This window comes from Budorcas taxicolor, chromosome 1 (assembly GCF_023091745.1).
Source record: "Budorcas taxicolor isolate Tak-1 chromosome 1, Takin1.1, whole genome shotgun sequence".
Lineage (NCBI taxonomy): Eukaryota > Metazoa > Chordata > Mammalia > Artiodactyla > Bovidae > Budorcas > Budorcas taxicolor.
In genome coordinates, this window is record NC_068910.1 from 57635399 (window position 1) to 57659171 (window position 23773).

A 23773-nucleotide genomic window follows, 5' to 3' on the forward strand; every position below is an offset into this window, starting at 1 on the left:
TGCTCAGAAGAGAGAAGCTCTGAGCCAACGACAGTCACCATCATAAGCTGCGTACTTTCCACATCTTGACTGTCTCCTGCACTCTGCAGATTATTACCTTTCCTTGCATGGCAACCTCCACTCTGTTGACGGAGAGAAGCCTGGCTCAGCTCTGATGCTCACCTTCCCCCATCACAAGCCACTCCAGCCACTTCAATCACCAGCAAGTCCTGGATGCTCCCTCTTCCTCTCTCCTCAAGCTTCGGTCTCTGTTTCCAGGTTTCCAAGTGCGTGGAATGCGCTTTCTCCCACCCCTGCCCCCAGGGAGAAGGAGCCAAAGCTAGCGTGTAGAGTTGGAGGTGGCTGTGCACACACACCATCTGATGAGCAAAGGACCCAATCAAGGACACCCACCAGAGCGTTCACAGGGACCCCTAAGGAACAGGGTTCCCAGCGGGGTGTTAGGGGAGTGGTATTGCAGGATGTACCTTTTACTTTTCTATATGGTTTAGACTTTTCTACAGTGAAGATGTTTAACTTATCTCTATATTTTAAATTACATTTCCCATTCTTGCCTCCAGAGATTCTGATTCAGCGGGGAAGGGTCCAGGATTCTGATCTTCCAAAGACCCTTCACAGACTCTACTAAACAGTCAGTCTGGGAACTGTGGTTGAAATGACTGTTTCCAAAATAATAAGGCAATTAACATTTTTGTTTTTTAAGAAAAGCTCCAACTCTATTACACAATTATTTTTTATTATTTTCTTTTATTTTGCCGTAGCTTATTTCTACTACAAATATACATTCTCTAAGAATATTGGATCTGAATTATTTGTAAGAATTATAATAGCATTAGCAGTCATTTTAACAGTTAGCCACACTTGAACAAAGGATCTAAATTAAATCACTATAAAGCATGTATTTGTGAAGTAAGTTTCATAAACTATTTTAAAATTAAGGCAAACAAGAAAAAAATCTACAAATATAAATATCAGGGTTCTCAGATTCTAAAATTACAACATTAATTTAAATACCACCTGATTATCTCTCAAAACAATGGATATTCTCAAAATATGAAGTAGAAAGTTATTATAAGTAACATCTTTGGTAAAATGTTTCACAAAACATTTTTAAGTTTTAACTTTGGGAGAATGTAAAGATGTAAATGTTTTTTATAGTTAACTTTTGGAAATATCTATAATGCCCTAAAATTCAGACATCAAAGCATCTATTTCTTTAAACTTCTTAGTTATATTTTCAATACATTCTCCAGCTTTTAAACTTCGCCCATCAATTATAAGACATTCCTCTTCACAGTGGTTTTCAAGAGAGCTGCCTGTAGGAACTTCAGGGCCACATTTAGGTAACTGCAAAAATAACCACAGAAGTCATCAAATTTACTTGAAGACCAGGCTTAATTATCTGCACAAAACATAAAACCGTCAGTAACTCCTAAACAAGGTGTTCTGTTATGCTGGTGGTCAAATAATGATCCCCACATAAAATATAACGTGCAGTAAGTGTTAGTGTAAAAGTAACTGAATACTTAGTCCTATCTCTACCCCTCAACATCATACATTTTTAGCTTTAACTTTTTGAAGTGGAAAAATGTGATCATTAAAATTAAAATTCTGCAAGTTTTCTATATTTTTTATTTTAAAATTGACCATTACGGAGAATACAAGTGAAAACTGTTTAGTCACACTTCCGGTGACCATCTTCTCATAAGCACCTGCATTCCTTATGGATAGTAAGTGGATGCACTGGTTTATTTGGAAAGGACACAAGTGAAAACAAGGCAAACATACACACGCACACACGAGATTTACAACTTCAAGGTTCATTAAAGGCAGAGGTAACTTCCCATACAATGTGAAAAAAAAAAAACCAAAACAAAACTCATGTAGTTTATACAAGTACTTTCTATTTTCATGTATCAAAAATGTACCTTTTAATACAAAGAGGTATTCAGTAAACTGTCTTATTTGTATATGGATTATCTAGTTTGTGAATTATTTAGGTGGATTTTATAACAGTCTGAAATTAATTCCCTTCCATTTTTTTCAAAGTCAGGGCATGTCAACCAGTGTTAATGTTAGCTAAGAACATAATTAGAAAGGTGAGTCTACTGAGGAAAACAATCTCTGAGTACTTGAATGACAAACAAAAATGGATTTTGATTATCCATGTGTGTATGCTTTTGTTCATGTTGCTATTCTCAATTCATTGGTATAAGTGCTTGAGAGTAATCAACTTGAAACCTCACACATGAAATGCATGATGAAAACATCACATTCACAACTTTGAAAACAGCTCAAACAACATCTGCCCAGAGAATAAACATGCTCAGAACTTCAAAATTATCAGGTATATCCTCTGGTGTGTTAGCTTATAAAAGACCACTTTCTTTAACAAAACACTTAACCACTTTCTAAAAACAAAATACATCTTACCTTTGGAAGTCATATTTATTTTTTGTACTAATGAAAAAAAAAAAAAAAGGAAGGAAGGAAGAAAAGAAAGGAGAAAAGAAATCCCTTAGGTGATCATTTCTTTACCTTTAAGCTGGAAATTGCTCCAGCTCTGACAGCTGGTCTCATTGCTATTCTCCTCATTTAAAAGTGAACAAGGCAGTAAGTACCCCAACCTGGCATGAATTCCAGGCTTCTAAAGCTCTGTGTGGAGAGAGGCTTACGAACCAGTCAGCAGGCAGCACTCACCTGCCTGCCAGCAAGTTAAAACAGTTAATTTTTATAATTCCTAAATGCCTTTTGAAAGCATAAAACATTACAAGAATCTAAAACAAAGAGCAAGCTCCTGCCTGGTGATGTATTAAAACTATGTATTTTACCTTAAGACATAAAAATCAGAAGTAATTTTCTGTTCTATCAAGTTACTAGTTATAATGGCAAAATAGAAGCCAATTTTGTGACTGTAAAAGCTCCAGGACATTTCTATAAAAATCCACTTGCCTGTATTTTTGAATAGACAAACCGCTAAGACTGAAAAAAACCACTGCACAAAACCATATGGTGCTCAAACAAAATACACATTTGCCAGAAAAGAATAATTTATATATTAACTACATGTATACAATAAATGTCACCAATCTATAGCTCTTGTTCTATGAGGGGTAAGATCTATAGAGAGAACAAGATTTTTTTTTTTTTTAAAAGGGACTCTAATCAGAGAAATAGTATTCGTAATCCATGGCAATTCAAGAACAAGTTGAGATCGCTGACCAAGAAAACAATTATGTTTTTCAACTCAGTGTTTTTACCAATAATTTTATTTAAATTTTATTTTCCTTTACAGTTTGATCTCAACTGCAAATTTTGTGTATTTTCATGATTTGTAACTTAATCAAGGAAGTGTTTCAGTTCAGTTCAGTCGCTCAGTCGTGTCCGACTCTTTGTGACCCCATGAATCGCAGCATACCAGGCCTCCCTGTTTATCACCATCTCCCGGAGTTCACTCAGACTCATGTCCATCGAGTTTGTGATGCCATCCAGCCATCTCATCCTCGGTCGTCCCTTTTTCCTACTGCCCCCAATCCCTCCCAGCATCAGAGTCTTTTCCAATGAGTCAACTCTTCACATGAGGTGGCCAAAGTACTGGAGTTTCACCTTCAGTATCATTCCTTCCACAGAAATCCCAAAGAATCATCTATGTACTTGCTGAAGTTCTGAATGAAATCAGCCAAAGTGGATGAACAATCTTGTCCATTTACAAAGCCACCTTTTCTGCACCTCAGAACAGAAGACTTGGGGATGGGCAGTTTTGCAAAGTGAGGATGCGCTAACAGAGACAAGGTGAGGAATTCTTAGCTCCTATTCCCTCCAGAGGCTGCCACTGCCAATTCTCATCTGTAATAATAGCCAGTCTTAGGAGTCAATCACTCTGCAAAGCACTTTTTCTGGTTTGCCTCATTTAACAACCCTCTGAGGCAAGTGACAGGCAATCTTAGCCAGTCCTGAGTCCTCACTGCCTGGACCAGGAAGGGGACACAAGGACAGTATGCTGAGCCCGTCTCCCATCCCCTGCTTCCTGACTCCAGGCACAGTGGATAGCCAAACAAGAAATGAGAAAAGGAATGAAACTGGAAGGATCCAGGGCTCCTCACTGCCATTTCCCTCCTAACTACACAGGGAACAGCTGGACCACCGTGTGTAAGTGTCTGCCTCACGGCTGACTTCTTTCACACCTGCTACCCTGCTGCTCTGTGTTAATGACCTGGGCTTGCTGTTGTGCTGAGCAATGTGTCAACCAACTTAGAATTTCTGCTGTCATTGATAAGTATTGAATACAGTAAGCACACATGGCCTTTCTCAGCCCAACTTGGCTGGCCAAAAGGAAAAAAAAAAAAAAGACAATCTGGTTAAGAATGGTGAAATAGAATCTGGTGAAAAATTCCCCATGGAGGTCAGCCCTGTGCATGACCAGGCAGGGCAGCTTTCCAGGGGGCCTCTTGCTCTGGTGCTTCTCCTGAATGCGAAGATCAGTACCTCCCTGGCGTCAGTGAGTCTCACTATCCCTCTTCATTCCAGCCCCAAAGACCCCAAATAAAACAGCTCCTCGGCTCAAGTCGGGGAAGGCAATGGCACCCCACCCCAGTACTCTTGCCTGGAAAAATCCAATGGACAGAGGAGCCTGGTGGGCTGGAGTCCATTGGGGTCGCTAAGAGTCGGACACGGCTGAGCGACTTCACTTTCACTTTTCACTTTCATGCATTGGAGAAGGAAACGGCAACCCACTCCAGTATTCTTGCCTGGAGAATCCCAGGGATGGGGGAGCCCGGTGGGCTGCCGTCTATGGGGTTGCACAGAGTCGGACACGACTGAAGCGACTTAGCAGCAGCAGCAGCAGCCTTGGCTCAAGTATATTTCAAAGACTGATAGATGCATTCTGATTTCTCCACAGGCTACTAGTTTCTTGTTCACCTAATGATAACCAAGGGCTCACATTTTAGAAGTGAAAGGAACTTCCCATATAATGGAAATGAATATCTGGGAACAATTTCTGCCATTTAAGGATCTGAGGTTGCTCTTTAGGCCTGATGGTCATTATGGATCCTACCTTTTCTCTTGTATTCACTTCCTCCCCACACTCCTCTTCAGACTCCTTGTGAGTGGCTGTGTGCTCCAGGGCTTGCTCAAGCATTTGCTCCAGCTCTTTCAGTAAAAATTCTGTCTCAGAGACAACTAAAGAAATGTTGTTAATATAGTGGAAAAAAAAAACCTACACCTTAAGTAATTCTATCTAATTCATAATCTTAACCACCCTCAAAGAGGACATTTTCTAAATGTTATGCAGTAGGAGGAGAAGGGGACGACAGAGGATGAGATGGTTGGATGGCATTACCAACTTGATGGACATGAGTTTGAGCAAGCTCCAGGAGTTGGTGATGGAGTGGGAAGCCTGGCATGCTGCAGTTCATGGGGTCATGACTGAGTGACTGAACTGAACTGAACAAGATAAAAAGTATTTTGTATAACTTTCAGTTATAGCCTCTGTTTGATACAAAATTACTGTGGATTTTCAGTTGAATCTTTTATAATTATTCCTTGACAAATGTAAGTGACATTCTTGCTATATGTAGACTATAAGTATCCCTGACACTAAATTATTCTTTTATTTTTATTTATTTAAAAAAATTAACTTATTTAAGTGGAGGCTAATTACTTTACAATAGTGTAGTGGTTTTTGCCATATATTCACATGAATCAGCCATGGGTGTACATCTGTATTTTTAAAATAAGAAGCCAAGGGCACCAAATTAAGTTGTTACTTATAGACCAGGGGTCAGCAACTTTTTTTCTGCGAAGGACAAGAGAGTAAATATTTCAGGCTTTGTGGGCCAGATGGTCTCCGTCACAACTACTCAGCTCTGCTATTAGAAAGCAAACCATACGTGAGTGCATGCACAGTCACTCCCAACTCTTTGTAACCCCACAGACTGTAGCCCGCCATGCTCTTCTATCCATGGGATTTTCCAGGGAAGGCTACTGGAGTGGACTGCCATTTCCTCCTTCAGGGAAACTTCCCATCCCAGGGATTGAACCTGTGTCTCTTGCGCCTCCTATACTGGTAGGCGGATTCTTTACCACAGCGCCACCTTCAACCAAATGGGAGTGGCTGTGTCCCAATAAAACTATTTACAAGAACAAGCAGCAACTGATAATCGTGACACACAATTTGTTAAGCCCAGCAATAAACTATTAAAACTACTGTTTAAAAGGGGAAGCCAAGTAATTAAGTGTCAAGGCTAAATCCAGGCTGAGTATGTAAAGTGAAAGTGTTAGTTGCTCAGTCGTGTCTGACTCTTTGCGACCCCAGGGATTGTAGCTCACGAGGCTCCTCTGTCCATGGAATTCTACAGGCATGAATTGAATTCAGTTCTCCTGCATTGCAGGCAGATTCTTTACCATCTAAGCTGCCAGGGAAGTCCTAGTCTATTCTTAATCAAAATATCAAAATATCAATGCATCTTAACTGCCTAATCTAATTTTTTTCAAAATTCACATACTTATAAAGGCTATGCGATTTTTCTGCTACTGTGACAGAAATATGTAAGTAAGCAAAATATCTGGTAATTTGTTGACCTTGCTGATACAAGATAATATTCCCAACAAAGATATAAATACCTGTTATAACTCTATAGACCCGACTGCTGATTAACAATATCAACTGAGTTCCTATTTAAATAAAACAAACATTTTCAATTGATATTGAATCTTTCTGAAGTAAAGATCAAGGGAGGAGGCTAGTGACCTGCTCCTGCACAGCAGACAGATGGGGCCCTGAAAAGTCTTCCACGGGCAGCATGACTCAGAGAGAAAGACACACGCCCCATCATCTTCCACTCTGGTTATACAAATCTGACATACACCCCATCATCCACTACACATTGGCAGGTCATCAAAAACCACATCACAGATGTAGAGCAGCTGAAAGTTCATGGAATCCCAAGCAGGACACACCCTTCAGGGCTAAAATTTTATCAGTGAATATGGAAGCAAGGTGTTCCCAGCAATAACACTAATTTTGGTTTGTGTAATATGATACACACATCCATCCATTTGTGTGTGTGTGAGTTTACACAGACAGGTATCCGTATAAATTAGGCATGTTATAAGGTTAATAAATAGAGATTATTAATGTGAAACATTCCAGTTCAAAAAAATCCATTTTTATTATCATTTTCTTTTATTCAACTGACAAATGTTTATTTTGTGCCTGCTAAGGGTCTGAGAGAAGAGCCATAGACCAGCCTTCCTGGTCATCATCTCCACCCAGCCAGTCTCAGGTCTCCTCTGAGGAAAACTCTCAAAATAGTTTGAAAGTGGTTTGCTGATAAGCCATTCTACACCTCAAAATCAGTTCCTGTGTTCAGAAACAACACAAACGAAACACCAAGACTGACACGTGAATTGTCAGCATGTAGATCTGTGCTCTGTGGTAACTGCTAACACCTAAGAACAACGAGTATAAGCTGTCACATTCTAGAACAGCCGTATTCCAAATCTGGGGCATAAGAATCACTTGAAGATGATTAAAAAACACGAATGCAACACCATGGCTTCTGAATTGGAATTTTCCACAGGAAAGTCCATTTTCATGGGAAGCAGTTTTGTTGAGAGTCAGCTCTCTTTGTGACAGATTTCTTACTTAGTAACTTGTCACTTAACAAGACAGTGACTATCTTCACATCAATTCCCCAGTCCCACTCATGGACGTTGTTTTCTTATTTTACATTCTGAGTCTATGGAAATTGATAATGACATTTAATGCGCTGTTTAGAAGACAAATTTTGAGCTCTGCTGTGAAGGAAAATGGCACACAAACATCTTTATATTTCCAAGTTGTGTGTTGAAGTCGCTTAGTCATGTCCAGCTCTTTGCGATTCCATGGACTGTGGCCTGCCAGGCTCCTCTGTCCATGAAATTCTCCAGGCAAGAATACTGGAGTGGGTTGCTGTGCCCTCCTCCAGGGGATCTTCCCAACCCAGGGGTCAAACCCAGGTCTCCCGCATTGTAGCTGGATTCTTTACCAGCTGAGCAACCAGGGAAGCCCTTATATTTTTAAGGCTAGACTAAAATACAGTCAATTTATGATAATGAATGTCACTGCCTAGTGCCATTGCAGGCTCTCTGTTTTCAAGTGACCTGGATAAACATGTATTCTGCCTTTCGATCAAAGGGTAGACAAAGTAATGGATGGCTTCGTAAATCAAGGAGGGTTCATAACACCAACTTGACTGATGTCAAATTCTGCTTTCAGAACACGAGGGTTGCTTTTCTAAAAGCTATTCCTATATTGTAAACACAGAGAGTCCAAAAATAATTCTCAGAAATTGCAGTTACTGTAATCTGCAAACGAGGTTATCAAAATTGGTCAATGATCTCCAAAGATACAGACAGAATGCAGGTCTGTGCTGACTGCATGACCAATCACCTTCTATCAGTCCTGATTATCTGGTAGTTTTTCTGACTTGCTTCAATTTGTTGTCGAGAGTAAAGTGGTACCATTACAGCTGCTCTATCACTCAGAGAAAGTGGGAGAAAAAAATAAAGAAAAAGAAAAAAGGTATCTCTCCCACTGAAGTATGAATCTGGCTTTTTAAAATGAATTTTTATAAAATAAATTAGTGCTGTTTTTCATTCCTGGTAAGAAATAACTTACTGTTTATCTCAATAAATCAGTCACTATTTTAGAAAAATCCTTCAATGTATAATATATTTACGAAGTTTTCTTTATTCTCTACTTCTCCATTAATGTTTAAAGAAGCTATTTCCTCTTTATATAAAGAGGCCACTGGTTCAGTTACTTCAAACTTGGCACTGAAAAACAGCATCTTAAATTTTCAGGGTCATTTCAATGTTGAAATTTTGAAGCCATTCTTCTAGAGGGGGAAGGTGAAGAGGAGGAAAAAGCACTTGGTTTTGATTTGTTTTCAAGTAACCACAAAGCCTCTTCTATCAGCTTAGGAGGTAAATGTAGAGATGAGGAACTACAGGCTCAAGTGAATGAAGAAGAAGTGCCTACCTAGAACAAACAGACATGGGGGGCAGGAGGGCCCAGAGGATAAAGATAACTTCCAACCCAGACCAGGCAGGCCAAGTCTGCCTGCAACAGCAAGATAGCAGCCTTCTCTTCCATCAGCCTTCTGCCCCAACCCAGGCCTAAGGCCTTTACCTCCTGCCTGGCTCACCCAGACATCATCCAGATCTTTTCTGTATCAGCCATTCTCTGCCATGCTCACCTGTCCCAGGTGGATGATGAACATATCCTCTGCATTACTCATGAATGTTAGTAGACTGTTAACTAATCCAGGGTTATATGTCAATATAGGAGGAGAAGGGAACGACAGAGGATGAGATGGTTGGATGGTATCACCAACTCAATTGACATGAGTTTAAGCAAGCTTCAGGAGTTGGTGATGGATAAGGAAGCCTGGCGTGCTGCAGTCCATGGGGTTGCAAAGAGTCAAACACAACTGAGTGACTCAGCTGATACTGATGATATGTTAATCTTTTATTAAAACTTTTATAGACTGCCTACTCCACAAAGAGAAATGAGGTATTTACCAACAGACAACACAGATACAATAAAACAAGTGACAAAAGCTCAAAGACTAAAAATAAGAGAAGTAAAAAATCTGTTCATTAAGGGGGATATGGAGGGCAATGATTACATTTTAAAAAGATGCTTAGACCAACTAGCAGTGCTGTATGTGACTGTGACTACATGTGTGGTCAGTCATGTCTGACTCTTTGTGACCCCATGGACTGCAGCCCGTCATCCTCCTCTGTTCATGGGAAATTCCAGGCAAGATTACAGGAGTAAGTTGCCATTTCCTACTCCAGGGAATCTTCCTGACCCAGGGATCCAAATCATGTCTCCTGCATTGGCAGGTGGATTCTTTACCACTGAGCCACACTGAAAAACCATAAATTTAGCTTTAAGCTTCTGCTAAAGCAACCAAGGAAATAGTTGCAAACACTGATTAATTTTAAGAAGCTATGTGACCTTAGAAAAGGCATATAACCTATTAACTGCCTTTGTTTTTCCACTGATACCATAGGAATTATAATAAAATATACCTTATTCATCTCATACAGATCTCGTGAGGATTAAACTAATACATACGAAATGTTTAGAAAAGTGAAGACACAGTAACTGTTACAGGTGTAGTTTATCATTATCATCATTATTATTCTATTATTATTTCACCATCATAGATGGATTTTTTTGGTCCCTAAATACTGACAAAAAAATGGGTTACAGGGACAATCAAACATAATACAAGATATTCCTGGTAGCAATTTCCCAGAAAATACAGACATATCCCACAAATAGTTATTTCTTAGATCAAATCCTTTTTTATAACCATTTTTCAAAATTGTAGTAAATTTACAATGTTGTGTTAGTTTCAGGTGTACAGCAAAGTGATTCAGTTATACACACACACACACATATTCTTTCTCAGATTCTTTCCCATTATAAATTATTAGAAAATATAACAAAATACTGAGTACAGTTCCTGTGCTATACAGTAGGTCCTTGTTTATCTATTTCATATACCGTAGTGTGTAAATGTTAACCCCAAACTCATAATTTATCTCCCACCCCAGAATTAGATTAAATCTTTACACACCCATGAACATACAGTTTAATCATTTATTTAACGATTCCTCAACTTTTTCTGTTGTTTTCCAGAGACAGTCCTCTCTCTCTTGGATAAGACAGCTTCTCTTGCATTTTCTTTATTACAGATGAAGAAACTGATGTCTGAAAAGGTAGGGTAGTTGCATGTACTTGACTCTCCCTGGGATCTAGAACTAAAGGAGAGAGAAGCAACTGCAGAGCATGGAGCCAGGAGGGCACATCACAGCTGGGGCAGAGGACACAGGGGAGACATGAGCACCCAGAGTGTAAAGAAAGAGGGCCTCAAAGTGGAGCTGAGACTCAAGAGTCAGATGCTATCATTTTTCTCTGTTGTTTGATCTAGGACTGATCCTAACTTAAGCTAAGAAGAAATGAGAGACATCAGAGACCTGGATCAAGGAAGCCACAGAAATATGAGTAGTGAATAAAGAATTTGAAGAGGATGCAAACTACTGAAAAAGCACCACTCTTTCAGGAAGTGGACAGAGAACACAGAAGATGAGATGGTTCTGCTCTTCAGTTCAAGTGGCTTTGGAGGAGTGAGACTCAGACCCGTGAAGCCACTGGGACAGTGAACTCCTGAGGCTTTCAGAGCCAGGCAGCAGGGAGACTACTGACCAGGCAGTCACTTCTGGTCCACGGATCTCTGGTGCCCTAGGATCTCTCCCGAAGGATCCTGTGCCAGTTGGAGGGGAGGAGGATCCAGCTGTGGTATCAGGGTCACCTAGTGGGAACTCACTCTAGGGATAAAATGACTTTTGTCTTTACAGGAATATGTGAGCTGATCATGTGAGGCAAAGGAACAAAGCTGCACTCCCTCACCAAAAAAGGAGGTACCTTAATTAGCAGGAAAGCAGGAGCAGACTAAGAAGAGAACAACAGAAATCTGTAGTGGTTTAGGACAGAAAAGGAAGATATAAAATAACCACTCTGTCCTTCCTTCCGTTCTATGAGACTATGTACAAATGGCGCATTTGGCCCCATAGGATGTGGGGGTGGCTACAGGAGAGGAAGTGAGGACCGACAGCTTCTCTGGGTTTAATCCGCTATGAAACCTCTCTGTGTGACTGCCAAAGTTCCACCTTGCAAACAAGCACGTGCCTCTTTTCAAGACCAAGGAAAATGTAGAAAGAGTAGAGCGCTTCTGAAAGAAGAGCCTTTCCCCCTACAGGCCACCTTCTCCCTACAGTGCTCTAGCACCCACAGCAACAAGTTCAGCTGGGAGCCCCAGGCTCTGCTTTTCTTCCTTCTCCTCCTTTGGCAGCCCTGACTAAATGTGGAATAGATTATTCTAGACTGAAATGTAATGATGTTGGTATTTCCTCCTATAACTGCTAGTGCTTTATTAAAAAAAAAACATATGACAAAGCCAGACAAAATGTAATTTGAGAGGATAGAAATTTAAAGACAATGGATGTACATGAGTTCCCACCATGAACACCTGTGGTGGATTCATGTCAATGTATGGCAAAACCAATACAGTATTGTCAAGTAAAATAAAGTAAAAATAAAAATAAACAAATAAACAAATAAAAAAAAAATAAAGACAATGGAAAAGCCCTAGTATGTAAATTAATACCAGAATGTCACTAATGTTTCTCATATACATATACATGTACCTTTAGTTTTCTTCAAAGGACTAAAATTACGTTTGGTGGAATTAAATATACGTAAAAGAACTAAAAGCAAGACAGGCCTTCACATACCCATGTTTTCCTTTGATAAAGCATCATCTGAACAAACATTTTCAAAAGAAGATTTTAAAACAGCTTTCCTGGAAAAAGAATTTGACAGATTTACTTTTTAAGGACAAGCATGTATATTTAAATGATCATTCATGAATACTGGCAACAGTAAATTATGAATATATATTTCTTACCTTGAAGTATCTTTTTTGGGGGTTATTTTACACAGTAAGCAGGGCAGTGAAAAACCAAAGAATAATATTGATTGGAGCTCTCACTAGGTGAGAAGCACTAACAAGCTACCCAGCACTTTACATAGCCTACTTCATATAATCCTCCCTCCAAAAACCTACTAAGTTATTGTTACTCTCATTTTATGAAGAAACTGAGGCCCTGAGAAATTGAAAATTTGACAACATCAGAAAATGGTTGAACATGACAGAACTGAATTCTGTCAAACTGTAAAATCCATGCTTTTCCTGGTATATTGTGCTACTGATTTACAGTCAGAAAACATTTCTCCAGGCACATCTTCTCTAACCAGAAGATCCTAAGAAAGTCACGTAACTTCTTTAAGCCAAAAATTCTTTATCTTTTAAATGGAGATAATTATGATACACTTCGTATTTATTTGATAGGGTTACTGTGAAGGGTAACAGATTAGGAAGTGAAAGTCCTTTATAAAATGCAAGTATTCATCTTCAAAAAAAGGACAAAAGAGAAAAGAAGGACTATCATATCAAGCCAGTCTTTAAGCAGGACTCCTTTTCACATAGCACTGCTTACCATTCAATAAAAAAAATAAAAAAACCTATACAGTTGGTTCAATGACAAACACTGAAACTTGTTATCTGTCACTTATTATAAAAGCTTGTTTCTGGTTTGTACTACCTATGTTTAAATTTAAAACCTGTTTCTCCTCTAGTCGCTCACATGATATTAATCTTTGAAACTTAACAGTTCAATATATCTATACAAACATAAAACTTTCTCCATACTTCTAAGACTACTGCTTATATTATTAATTCTTTTTAAAAATTTAGAACATAGTTCTCTAGAGAAACAGAATCAAGAATCAGGGGAAGAGGAAGGTAAACTTCCAAACTCATTCTATGAGGCCACCATCATCCTAATACCAAAACCTGACAAAGATCCCACAAAAAAAGAAAACCACAGGCCAATATCCCTGATGAACATAGATGCAAAAATCCTTAACAAAATACTAGCAAACAGAATCCAACAACATATTAAAAAGATCACACATCATGACCAAGTGGGCTTTATCCCAGGGATGCAAGGATTCTTCAGCATTTGCAAATCAATCAGTGTGATGCACCACATTAACAAATTGAAAGATAAAAACCATATGATTATCTCAATAGATGCAGAGAAAGACTTTGACAAAATTCAACATCCATTTATGATAAAAACCCTCCAGAAAGCAGGCATAGAAGGAACATACCTCAACATAATAAAAGCCATATATGATAAACACACAGCAAACATTATCCTCAATGGTGAAAAACTGAAAGCATTTCCCCTAAAGTCAGGAACAAGACAAGGGTGCCCATTCTCACCACTACTATTCAACATAGTTTTGGAAGTTTTAGCCACAGCAATCAGAAAAGAAAAAGAAATTAAAGGAATCCAGATTGGAAAAGAAGAAGTAAAATTTTCACTGTTTGCAGATGACATGATCCTCTACACAGAAAACCCTAAAGACTCCACCAGAAAATTACTAGAGCTAATCAATGAATATAGTAAAGTTGCAGGATATAAAATCAACACGCAGAAATCCCTTGCATTCCTATACACTAACAATGAGAAAACAGAAAGAAATTAAGGAAACAATTCCATTCACCACTGCAATGAAAAGAATAAAATACTTAGGGATAAATCTACCTACAGAAACAAAAGACCTATATATATATAACTATAAAACACTGATGAAAGAAATCAAAGAGGACACAAATAGATGGAGAAATATACCATATTTATGGATTGGAAGAACCAATATAGTGAAAATGAGTATACTACTTAAAGCAATCTATAGATTCAAGGCAATCCCTACTAAGCTACCAATGGTATTTTTCAGAGGACTAGAACAAATAATTTCACAATTTGTATGGAAATATAAAAAACATGGAAGAACTGTACAAAAAAGATCTTCACGACCCAGATAATCATGATGATGTGATCACTAATCTAGAGCCAGACATCTTGGAATGTGAAGTCAAGTGGGCCTTAGAAAGCATCACTACGAACAAAGCTAGTGGAGGTGATGGAATTCCAGTTGAACTATTTCAAATCCTGAAAGATGATGCTGTGAAAGTGCTGCACTCAATATGCCAGCAAATTTGGAAGACTCAGCAGTGGCCACAGGACTGGAAAAGGTCAGTTTTCATTCCAATTCCAAAGAAAGGCAATGCCAAAGAATGCTCAAACTACCACACAATTGCACTCATCTCAAATGCTAGCAAAGTAATGCTCAAAATTCTCCAAGCCAGGCTTCACCAATATGTGAACCGTCAACTCCCTGATGTTCAAGCTGGTTTTAGAAAAGGCAGAGGAACCAGAGATCAAATTGCCAACATCCACTGGATCATGGAAAAAGCAAGAGAGTTCCAGAAAAACATCTATTTCTGCTTTATTGACTATGCCAAAGCCTTTGACTGTGTGGATCACAATAAACTGTGGACCATTCTGAGAGATGGGAATACCAGACCATCTGATCTGCCTCTTGAGAAATCTGTATGCAGGTCAGGAAGCAAAAGTTAGAACTGGACATGGAACAACAGACTGGTTCCAAATAGGAAAAGGAGTATGTCAAGGCTGTATATTGTCACCCTGCTTATTTAACTTATATGCAGAGTACATCATGAGAAACGCTGGACTGGAAGAAACACAAGCTGGAATCCAGATTGCCGGGAGAAATATCAATCCCCTCAGATATGCAGAAGACACCACCCTTATGGCAGAAAGTGAAGAGGAGCTAAAAAGCCTCTTGATGAAAGTGAAAGAGGAGAGCGAAAAAGTTGGCTTAAAACTCAACATTCAGAAAACGAAGATCATGGCATCCGGTCCCATCACTTCATGGGAAATAGATGGGGAAACAGTGGAAATAGTGTCAGACTTTATTTTTTTGGCCTCCAAAATCACTGCAGATGGTGACTGCAGCCATGAAATTAAAAGACGCTTACTCCTTGGAAGAAAAGTTATGACCAACCTAGATAGCATATTCAAAAGCCGAGACATTACTTTGCCAAATAAGGTCCGTCTAGTCAAGGCTATGGTTTTTCCTGTGGTCATGTATGGATGTGAGAGTTGGACTGTGAAGAAGGCTGAGTGCCGAAGAATTGATGCTTTTGAACTGTGGTGTTGGAGAAGACTCTTGAGAGTCCCTTGGACTGCAAGGAGATCCAACCAGTCCATTCTGAAGGAGATCAGTCCTGGGATTTCTTTGGAAGGAATGATGCTAAAGCTGAAACTCCAGTACTTTGGCCACCTCATACGAAGAGTTGACTCATTGGAAAAGACTCTGAAGCTGGGAGGGATTGGGGGCAGGAGGAGAAGGGGACGACCGAGGATGAGATGGCTGGATGGCATCACGGATTTGATGGACGTGAGTCTGACTGAACTCTGGGAGTTGGTGATGGACAGGGAGGCCTGGCGTGCTGCAATTCATGGGGTTGCAAAGAGTCGGACACGACTGAGCAACTGAACTGAACTTGAATAGCCAAAATAATCTTGAGAAAGAAGAATGGAACTGGAGGAATTACCCTGCCTGACTTCAGACTATACTACAAAGCTACAGTCACTAAGATAGTACGGTATTGGCACAAAGACAGAAAAATAGATCAATGGAACAAAATAGAAAGCCCAGAGATAAATCCATACACCTATGGACACCTTATCTTTGACAAAAGAGGCAAGAATATATAATGGATTAGAGACAATCTCTTTAACAAGTGGTGCTGGGAAAACTGGTCAACCACTTGTAAAAGAAAGAATCTAGAACACTTTCTAACACCATACACAAAAATAAACTCAAAATGGATTAAAGATCTAAACATAAGACCAGAAACTATAAAACCCCTAGAGGAGAACTTAGGCAAAACACTCTCCGACATACATCACAGCAGGATCCTCTGTGACCCACCTCCCAGAATATTGGAAATAAAAGCAAAAATAAACAAATGGGACCTAATTAAACTTAAAAGCTTCTGCACAACAAAGGAAACTCTAAGCAAGGTGAAAAGACAGCCTTCAGAATGGGAGAAAATAATAGCAAATGAAGCAACTGACAATGAATTAACCTCAAAAATATACAAGCAACTCCTGCAGCTCAATTCCAGAAAAATAAACAACCCAATCAACAAATGGGCCAAAGAACTAAACAGACAGTTCTCCAAAGAAGACATACAGATGGCTAACAAACACATGAAAAGATGCTCAACATCACTCATTACCAGAGAAATGCAAATCAAAACCGCAATGAGGTACCATTTCACACCAGTCAGAATGCCTGTGATCCAAAAGTCTACAAGCAATAAATGCTGGAGAGGGTGTGGAGAAAAGGGAACCCTCTTACACTGTTGATGGGAATGCAAACTAGTATAGCCACTATGGAGAACAGTGTGGAGATTCCTCAAAAAACTGGAAATAGAACTGCCACCTGACCTAGCAATTGCACTGCTGGGCATACACACTGAGGAAACCAGAACTGAAAGAGACACATGTACCTCAATGTTCATTACAACACTGTTTACAATAGCCAGGACATGGAAGCAACCTAAGTGTCCATCAGCAGACAAACAGATAAGAAGGCTGTGGTACATATACACAATGGAATATTACTCAGCTGTTAAAAAGAATGCATTTGAATCAGTTCTAATGAGGTAGATGAAACTGCAGCCTATTATACAGAGTGAAGTCAGTCAGAAAGAAAAACACCAATACTGTATATTAACGCATATATATGGAATTTAGAAAGATGGTAACAATGACCCTATATGCGAGATAGCAAAAGAGAAGGCGAGGGTGGGTTGATTTGAGAGAATAGCATTAAAACATGTATATTATCATATGTGAAATAGATTGCCAGTCCAAGTTTGATGGATGAGACAGGGTGCTGAGGACTGGTGCACTAGGAGGATCCCTGAGGGATGGGATGGGAAGGGAGATGGGAGGGGGATTCATGATGGGGAGCACATGTACACCCAATGGTTGGTTCATGTCAATGTATGGCAAAAACCACTACAATATTATAAAGTAATTAGCCTCCAATTAAAATAAATAAATTAAAAAAAAAGAATCAGGGGAAATGTCATATAAAAATTAAACCATATATATAATTTAATTTTATCATAATAATTTTTCATTTAAAAAACATACCTTTTCCTTTTTCTAAATTTTGGATTTTTCTTTTCAGCATTATTTTTGGAAATTCGCACCTGTAAAATAACCGTTAACAAAAAGATGTGTTAGTTCACGTGGGATATGATGAGCTCAGCATAATAATGTATCCTATACAGTCTGAGTCGGAGAATGCAATGGCACCCCACTCCAGTACTTTTGCCTGGAAAATCCCATCGACGGAGGAGCCTGGTAGGCTGCAGTCCATGAGGTTACACAGAGTCAGACACGACTGAAGCAACTTAGCAGCAGCAGCAGCAGCAGTAGCAGCATACAGTCTGAGTAATTTAGCCCAGAAGAGAAACTCTGGCTCCCAGCTGTAAACACATCTGTAATTCCAAGTCAAAAATTGCTGTAATTGCACTCACCTGCTCAACTTCCAGGAACAACTGACTGATCCTATACAAATGCCTACCCTTATATAGACTCTCCCTTCCTCACTTCACAAAGATACAAAAACACTAAGTAAGACAACTTTTAAATTTTAATACACTTATGATCTTTAAAGAAAGAAATATTCAAATGCCAGAAACATGTGGAATGTAAATCTGCATGTTAGGAACTGACATGTGGAAGGCCTCCAGGGAATCTGTACCAGAAAAGGGCCAAAGGGGCTTGGGATGGGGTCTTAATGTCTCAGCAAGAACAAGAAGGTGGTGGGAAAATGGGAACCCTCATAAACTGCTGGTGGGAATGTGGAATGGGGGAGCCACTGTGGAATACAGTGTGATAATTCCTCAGTGTGTTACGTGTAGTGTTACCCTATGATCCAGCAATTCCACTCCTAGGTTTATGCCCAACATAAATGAATCATATACCCATGTAAAAGATTGTGTCTGGTCATAACTATGAAACTATAAACGTGAATAACAGCATTATTCATGATAGCCCAAAAGTAGAAAGGATTTAAACGTCCATTAATGGATAGCTAATATGTGGTATATCCACATGTGTACTCAGTCACTTCAGTCGTGTCTGACTCTTTGTGACCCCAAGGACCATAGCCTTCCAGGCTGTTCTGGCCATGCGATCTTCCTGGCAAGAATACTGGAGTGGGTTGCCCTGTCCTCCTACAGGGGATCTTCCTGACAGAGACTGAACCTTCATCTCCTGCATCTCCTCAATTGTAGGCAGATTCTTCACCAGTGAGCCACTGGGGAAGCCTGGTTATCCATATAATGACATATGATCTAGCTTTTATAAATAATGAAGTACTGACACACACTACAACACGGATGAATCCTGAGATCATTATGCAAAGTAAGAAGTTTAAAAAGTCAGATGCAAAAGGCCACATGTTGAATGATTTCACTTATTTGAAATGCCCAGAAAAGGCAAACCTACAAACACAGAAGTACATTAGTGATAGCCAAGGACTGGGGGATGTGGAAATGAGTAGTGATTCCTAACGAATATCAGGTTTTCTTTTGGAAGTATGAAAAAATATTCTAAAATCAGATAGTAGTATTGCTTGTGCAACTGTTAATATATTAAAAACCACTAAGTTTTACAGTTTAAAATTAAGTTATGCCTTCCTGGCAAGAATGAAGGTAAAAAAAATTTTTTAATGCAGTGACTTGGAAAAATTGAAAGAAAGGAGACAGATAGACTATATTAATGATTAATAACAAAAGGAACCTGGTGTAGCAATACTACTGTTAGAAAGAAGCAGATGTTAAGGCAAAAAGCATAATGAAAGATAAAAAGGGTTATTCCTTAATGCTTAAAGAAACAATCTACCATCAAAATATAACAGTCCTTAATCTGTATATACCAAACTCTTAGCCTTAAAATATACACAGAGAAACAGAATTACAAGGAGAAACCTGATGAAGAATTTACAGGTAAAATGGGATAATTTAAATTTATTTCTCATTAAAAAGTTATATCTTAATAATCTCTCAAAGGAAGTTTGTATGAAACATTCAGGAAGTTCATATTATTATGATACTAAAGATCAAGTGGTCTTCTTTTTGTGATCTTAACTTCAAGGTCCCTGGTGGCTCAGACAGTAAAGAATCTGCCTGCAATGCAGAAGACCTGGATTCAATTCCTGGGTTGGAAAGATCCCCTGGAGAAGGGAATGGCTACCCACTCCAGTATTCTGGCCCGGAGAATTCCACGGACTGTATATAGCCCACAGGATTGCAGAGTCCAATATGAGTGGGCAACTTTCACACACAATATTCATATAGCTTTTCCAAGACTGCTTTACATATTTATATGGTAAAAAAAAAAGCATATAGAAATACTGTTGTTTAAATGAGTGATCTACATCCACAAAGACATTGTAACACTTTATTTCTATCTTGCTATTAAAGATCAGCTCACATTACACACATATTTGAATATGAAGCGAAAGGGTGGTCACAAGTGGAAATGAAATTCAGGTAACAAGGTTGTTGTTCAGCCGCAAAGTCATGTCAGACTCTTTGTAACCTCATGAACTGTAGCACACCAGGCTCCTCTGTCCTCCACTATCTCCCAGAGTTTGCTCAAACTCATGTCCATTGAGTCAGTGATGCTATCCAACCATCTCATCCTCTGTTGTCCCCTTCTCATCTTCAATCTTTCCCAGCATCAGAGTCCTTCCCAATGAATTGGTTCTGTGCATCAAGAAGCCAAAGTATCGGAGCTTCAGCTTTAGCATCAGTCCTTCCAATGAATATTCAGTGTTAATTTCCTTTAGGATTGACTGGTTTGATCTCCTTGCTTTCAAAGGGACTTTCAAGAGTCTTCTCCAGCATCACAATGCAAAAGCATCTGTTTTTCGGTGCTCAACCTTCTTTATGATCCAACTGTCACATCCATATATGACTACTGGAAAAATCATAGGTAACAAAGTGCAAAGTGTTTTATAGGTATTAGTAGAGAGAAATACTATTAGACAACTTCCATAAATGAGGGTGAGTTGTGTTGGTGATACTAAATTCCTCTCTACTTTAACACTCTTCAGATGCCCTGTGCCTCTTTGGTTTTTCCAGTAGTCATGTATAGCTGTGAGATTTGGACCAAAAAGAAAGCTGAGGACCGAAGAACTGATGCTTTTGAACTGTGGTGTTGGAGAAGACTCTTGAGAGTCCCTTGGACTGCAAGGAGAACGAACCAGTCCATCTTAAAGGACAGCAATCCTGAGCATTCATTGGAAGGACTGATGCTGAAGCTGAAACTCCAATACTTTGGCCACCCGATGCGAAGAACTGACTCATTTGGAAAGACCTGATGCTGGAAAAGATTGAAGGCAGGAGGAGAAGGGGGCGACAGAGGATGAGATGGTTGGACGGCATCACTGAGTCGATGGACATGAGTTTGAGTAAACTCCAGGAGCTGGTGATGGACGGGGGACCTGGCATGCTGCAGTCCATGGGGTCTCAAAGAGTCAGACATGACAGCAACTAAATTGAACCGAACTGTGCCTCTTCCTCTTGCCTTTGACAACATACAGTGGATGAGGATAGGCATTGAATCTGGAAGGATTCGTCTAGACCCTGGCACCTACCACCAAGGTCACCTTCAGTGAGTCACTGACCTCTTTAACATCCAGCAAGAGTTTGGCATAATGGAGATTTTTATTTCCTGTTTTTAATAAATAAAAATATTTATTAAATATTTCTAACTAAATGAGACTTTTGTATTTCGGGGTCTTCTTTTGTTAAATAATGCTAAAAAATAAAAACTACCTCAAGGCATATGAGGGGAGATTAAATTAAATAACATGCCAGAAAGTATCCAACAGTGCTTAGAAATTAGGTGATGTGCAGTCACTATTTCACTGTTATACTAGTCCACCTGGTCAGGATTCTCCTTTTTCATTAAACCATATGGCAGAGGGTACTTGGCACTTTGATATGGTTGGACTTTGGTCATAGATCAATTTTCCAAATCTGCCATAACAATTTACCACAAATTTGGTAAAGCACAAAAAATTTATTTTCTTACTGTTCTGAAGGATAGATGTGTCTCTTATAAGAACACTTGTCATTGGATGGAGGGCCCACATTAACCAGGATGAGTTCATCTCAAAATCCTTATCCAAAGGATGTGCAAAGATCCTTATTCCAAATCAGGTCACATTCTGAGGATCCTGGGGGACATATCTTTTGAAGGCTACCACCCAACCCACTACAAGCAGATACGAAAGATCTACTTTATCTACTCCATGTCTTCTCCTTCTCCTCCTGTGTTGCAAAGCTGATTGACCTATGTTGTCCAGCCCAATGCTATTCAGAACTAAAGCCATGACACAACAGAATCAGTAACACCTGAGAGCTTGTTAGAAATGCAAATATACCCATCCCAAATCAGACAGTCTGGAGTGGAGCCCAGAATCTGTACTTAAATAAGCTCTTCAGGTGACTCAAGTTTTCCAGGCACTGATCTAGCCCACACCATCCGAACAAATGTATTACTAGATAAGGATGAGATGGCTGAATGGCATCACTGACTCAATGGACATGAGTCTGAGTGAACTCCGGGAGTTGGTGATGGACAGCGAGGCCTGGCGTGCTGCGATTCATGGGGTCGCAAAGAGTCGGACACGACTGAGTGAAGGAAATGACTGATCACTGATTTTAACAAAAACTAAGCAAGTGTTAACTCTTTTATTCTTGTATGTAAAACAAAGAAATGTATGTATACAGAACATATGCCATTTACTGAAAAGAAAAATATATACATAATGATAATTAGGACTGGAGACTAGAATGGCAAATGATAGAATTGCCTTTAATTGCAAAGGTCAGAAAATCTGTAAGAATTGTATTTATATCAGATTCATATAATCTGCAAAACTGACTTGACATTGCCCATTTCCTCATCCAAATTAAACATCCTTTTTTTTTTTTTTGGTCACATGGCATGTGGATCTTAGTTCCATGATCAGCGATTGAACGAGCAGTGGGAACATGAAGTGGTGACCACTGGCCTGCCAGGGAAGCCCCGAAATTAAAAATCTCTTTAAGTGAGAAGAACAAGTTTGTTAGCTGTATTAAATCTGAGGGAGTAAAATTCTGATCAGCATTTTATGTTCACTGAATACATAAATATGTTTTGTAATCTTCTGGGAATAACTGTCAGTCAATAATCACTAAAGAGCTGCCTATTTTGACAGAAGAATGAATCTGTACCTTGAATAATGTACATAAACTCCTGTCAAAAGTCATTATATAGAAGGAAAAGCCAATATTCTCACTCCCCTTTGGTAAATCTTCTGGGAAATATATGCTTGGAATAGGATGAAAACTGGTTTCATGAAACATTGTAAATGATGGTTATTACTTAATCTGAGTATCTTGGGAGAACAAATAATAAAGTTAAGTCTTCGGGCCCAGAGAATATTTGTTTCTAACACTTCTTTGAAAAGAAGGGAAGGTTGAAATGATCACTTTCTAGCCTTATTTTAAGCATGGTTTCAACAGATCATCTACAAATCTGGTGTTTCTTACATAGATGGCAGCCAATGACCAATGCTTCAGTCAGGTCAGTCTTCAGCAGAGGAGATTCCTGTGAGGTTTGGACAGTATCAGAGACCAGTCCCTGGCAACATGACTTATCAACCTCTAGCTGTCCCGTGCACTCTCTTCAGCCATGTGTAAGTTCATACTACTGGTCTGTGGATTTCTCTGCGTGAGCAGCTTACCAGAGAAAACACTGGAGTGTATGCTCAAGCAGAGACCTGAGGCATGGGAGAATCAGTTCAGTTCAGTTCAGTCACTCAGTTGTGTCCGACTCTTTGAGACCCCGTGGACTGCAGCATGCCAGGTCTCCCTGTCCACTGCCAGCTCCCGGAGTTTACTCAAACTCATGTCCACTGAGTCAGTGATGCCATCCAACCATCTCATCCTCTGTCGTCCCCTTCTCCTCCTGCCCTCAATCTTTCCCAGCATCAGGGTCTCTTCAGATGAGTCAGTTCTTCGCATCAGGTGGCCAAAGTATTGGAGTTTCAGCTTCAGCATCAGTCCTTCCAATGAATGCTCAGGACTGATTTCCTTTAGGATGGACTCGTTGGATCTCCTTGCAGTCCAAG

General features: G+C 39.4%; 1 protein-coding gene across 1 annotated transcript in view; it reads right to left on the minus strand.

Moving 5' to 3' along the window:
• Nucleotides 1–1151: 1151 nt before the first annotated feature.
• Nucleotides 1152–23773, minus strand: part of ZCWPW2 (zinc finger CW-type and PWWP domain containing 2) — a 149798-nt gene continuing 127176 nt past the window's right edge. Inside the window, exons 8-11 of the mRNA XM_052644491.1 lie at nucleotides 17728–17786; nucleotides 12355–12422; nucleotides 5057–5181; nucleotides 1152–1347 (exon numbers count right to left, since the gene is read on the minus strand). Of these exons, the coding sequence (XP_052500451.1) occupies nucleotides 1186–1347; nucleotides 5057–5181; nucleotides 12355–12422; nucleotides 17728–17786 (414 nt within the window). The 3' untranslated portion in view covers nucleotides 1152–1185. The remainder of the gene's footprint in view (nucleotides 1348–5056; nucleotides 5182–12354; nucleotides 12423–17727; nucleotides 17787–23773) is intronic.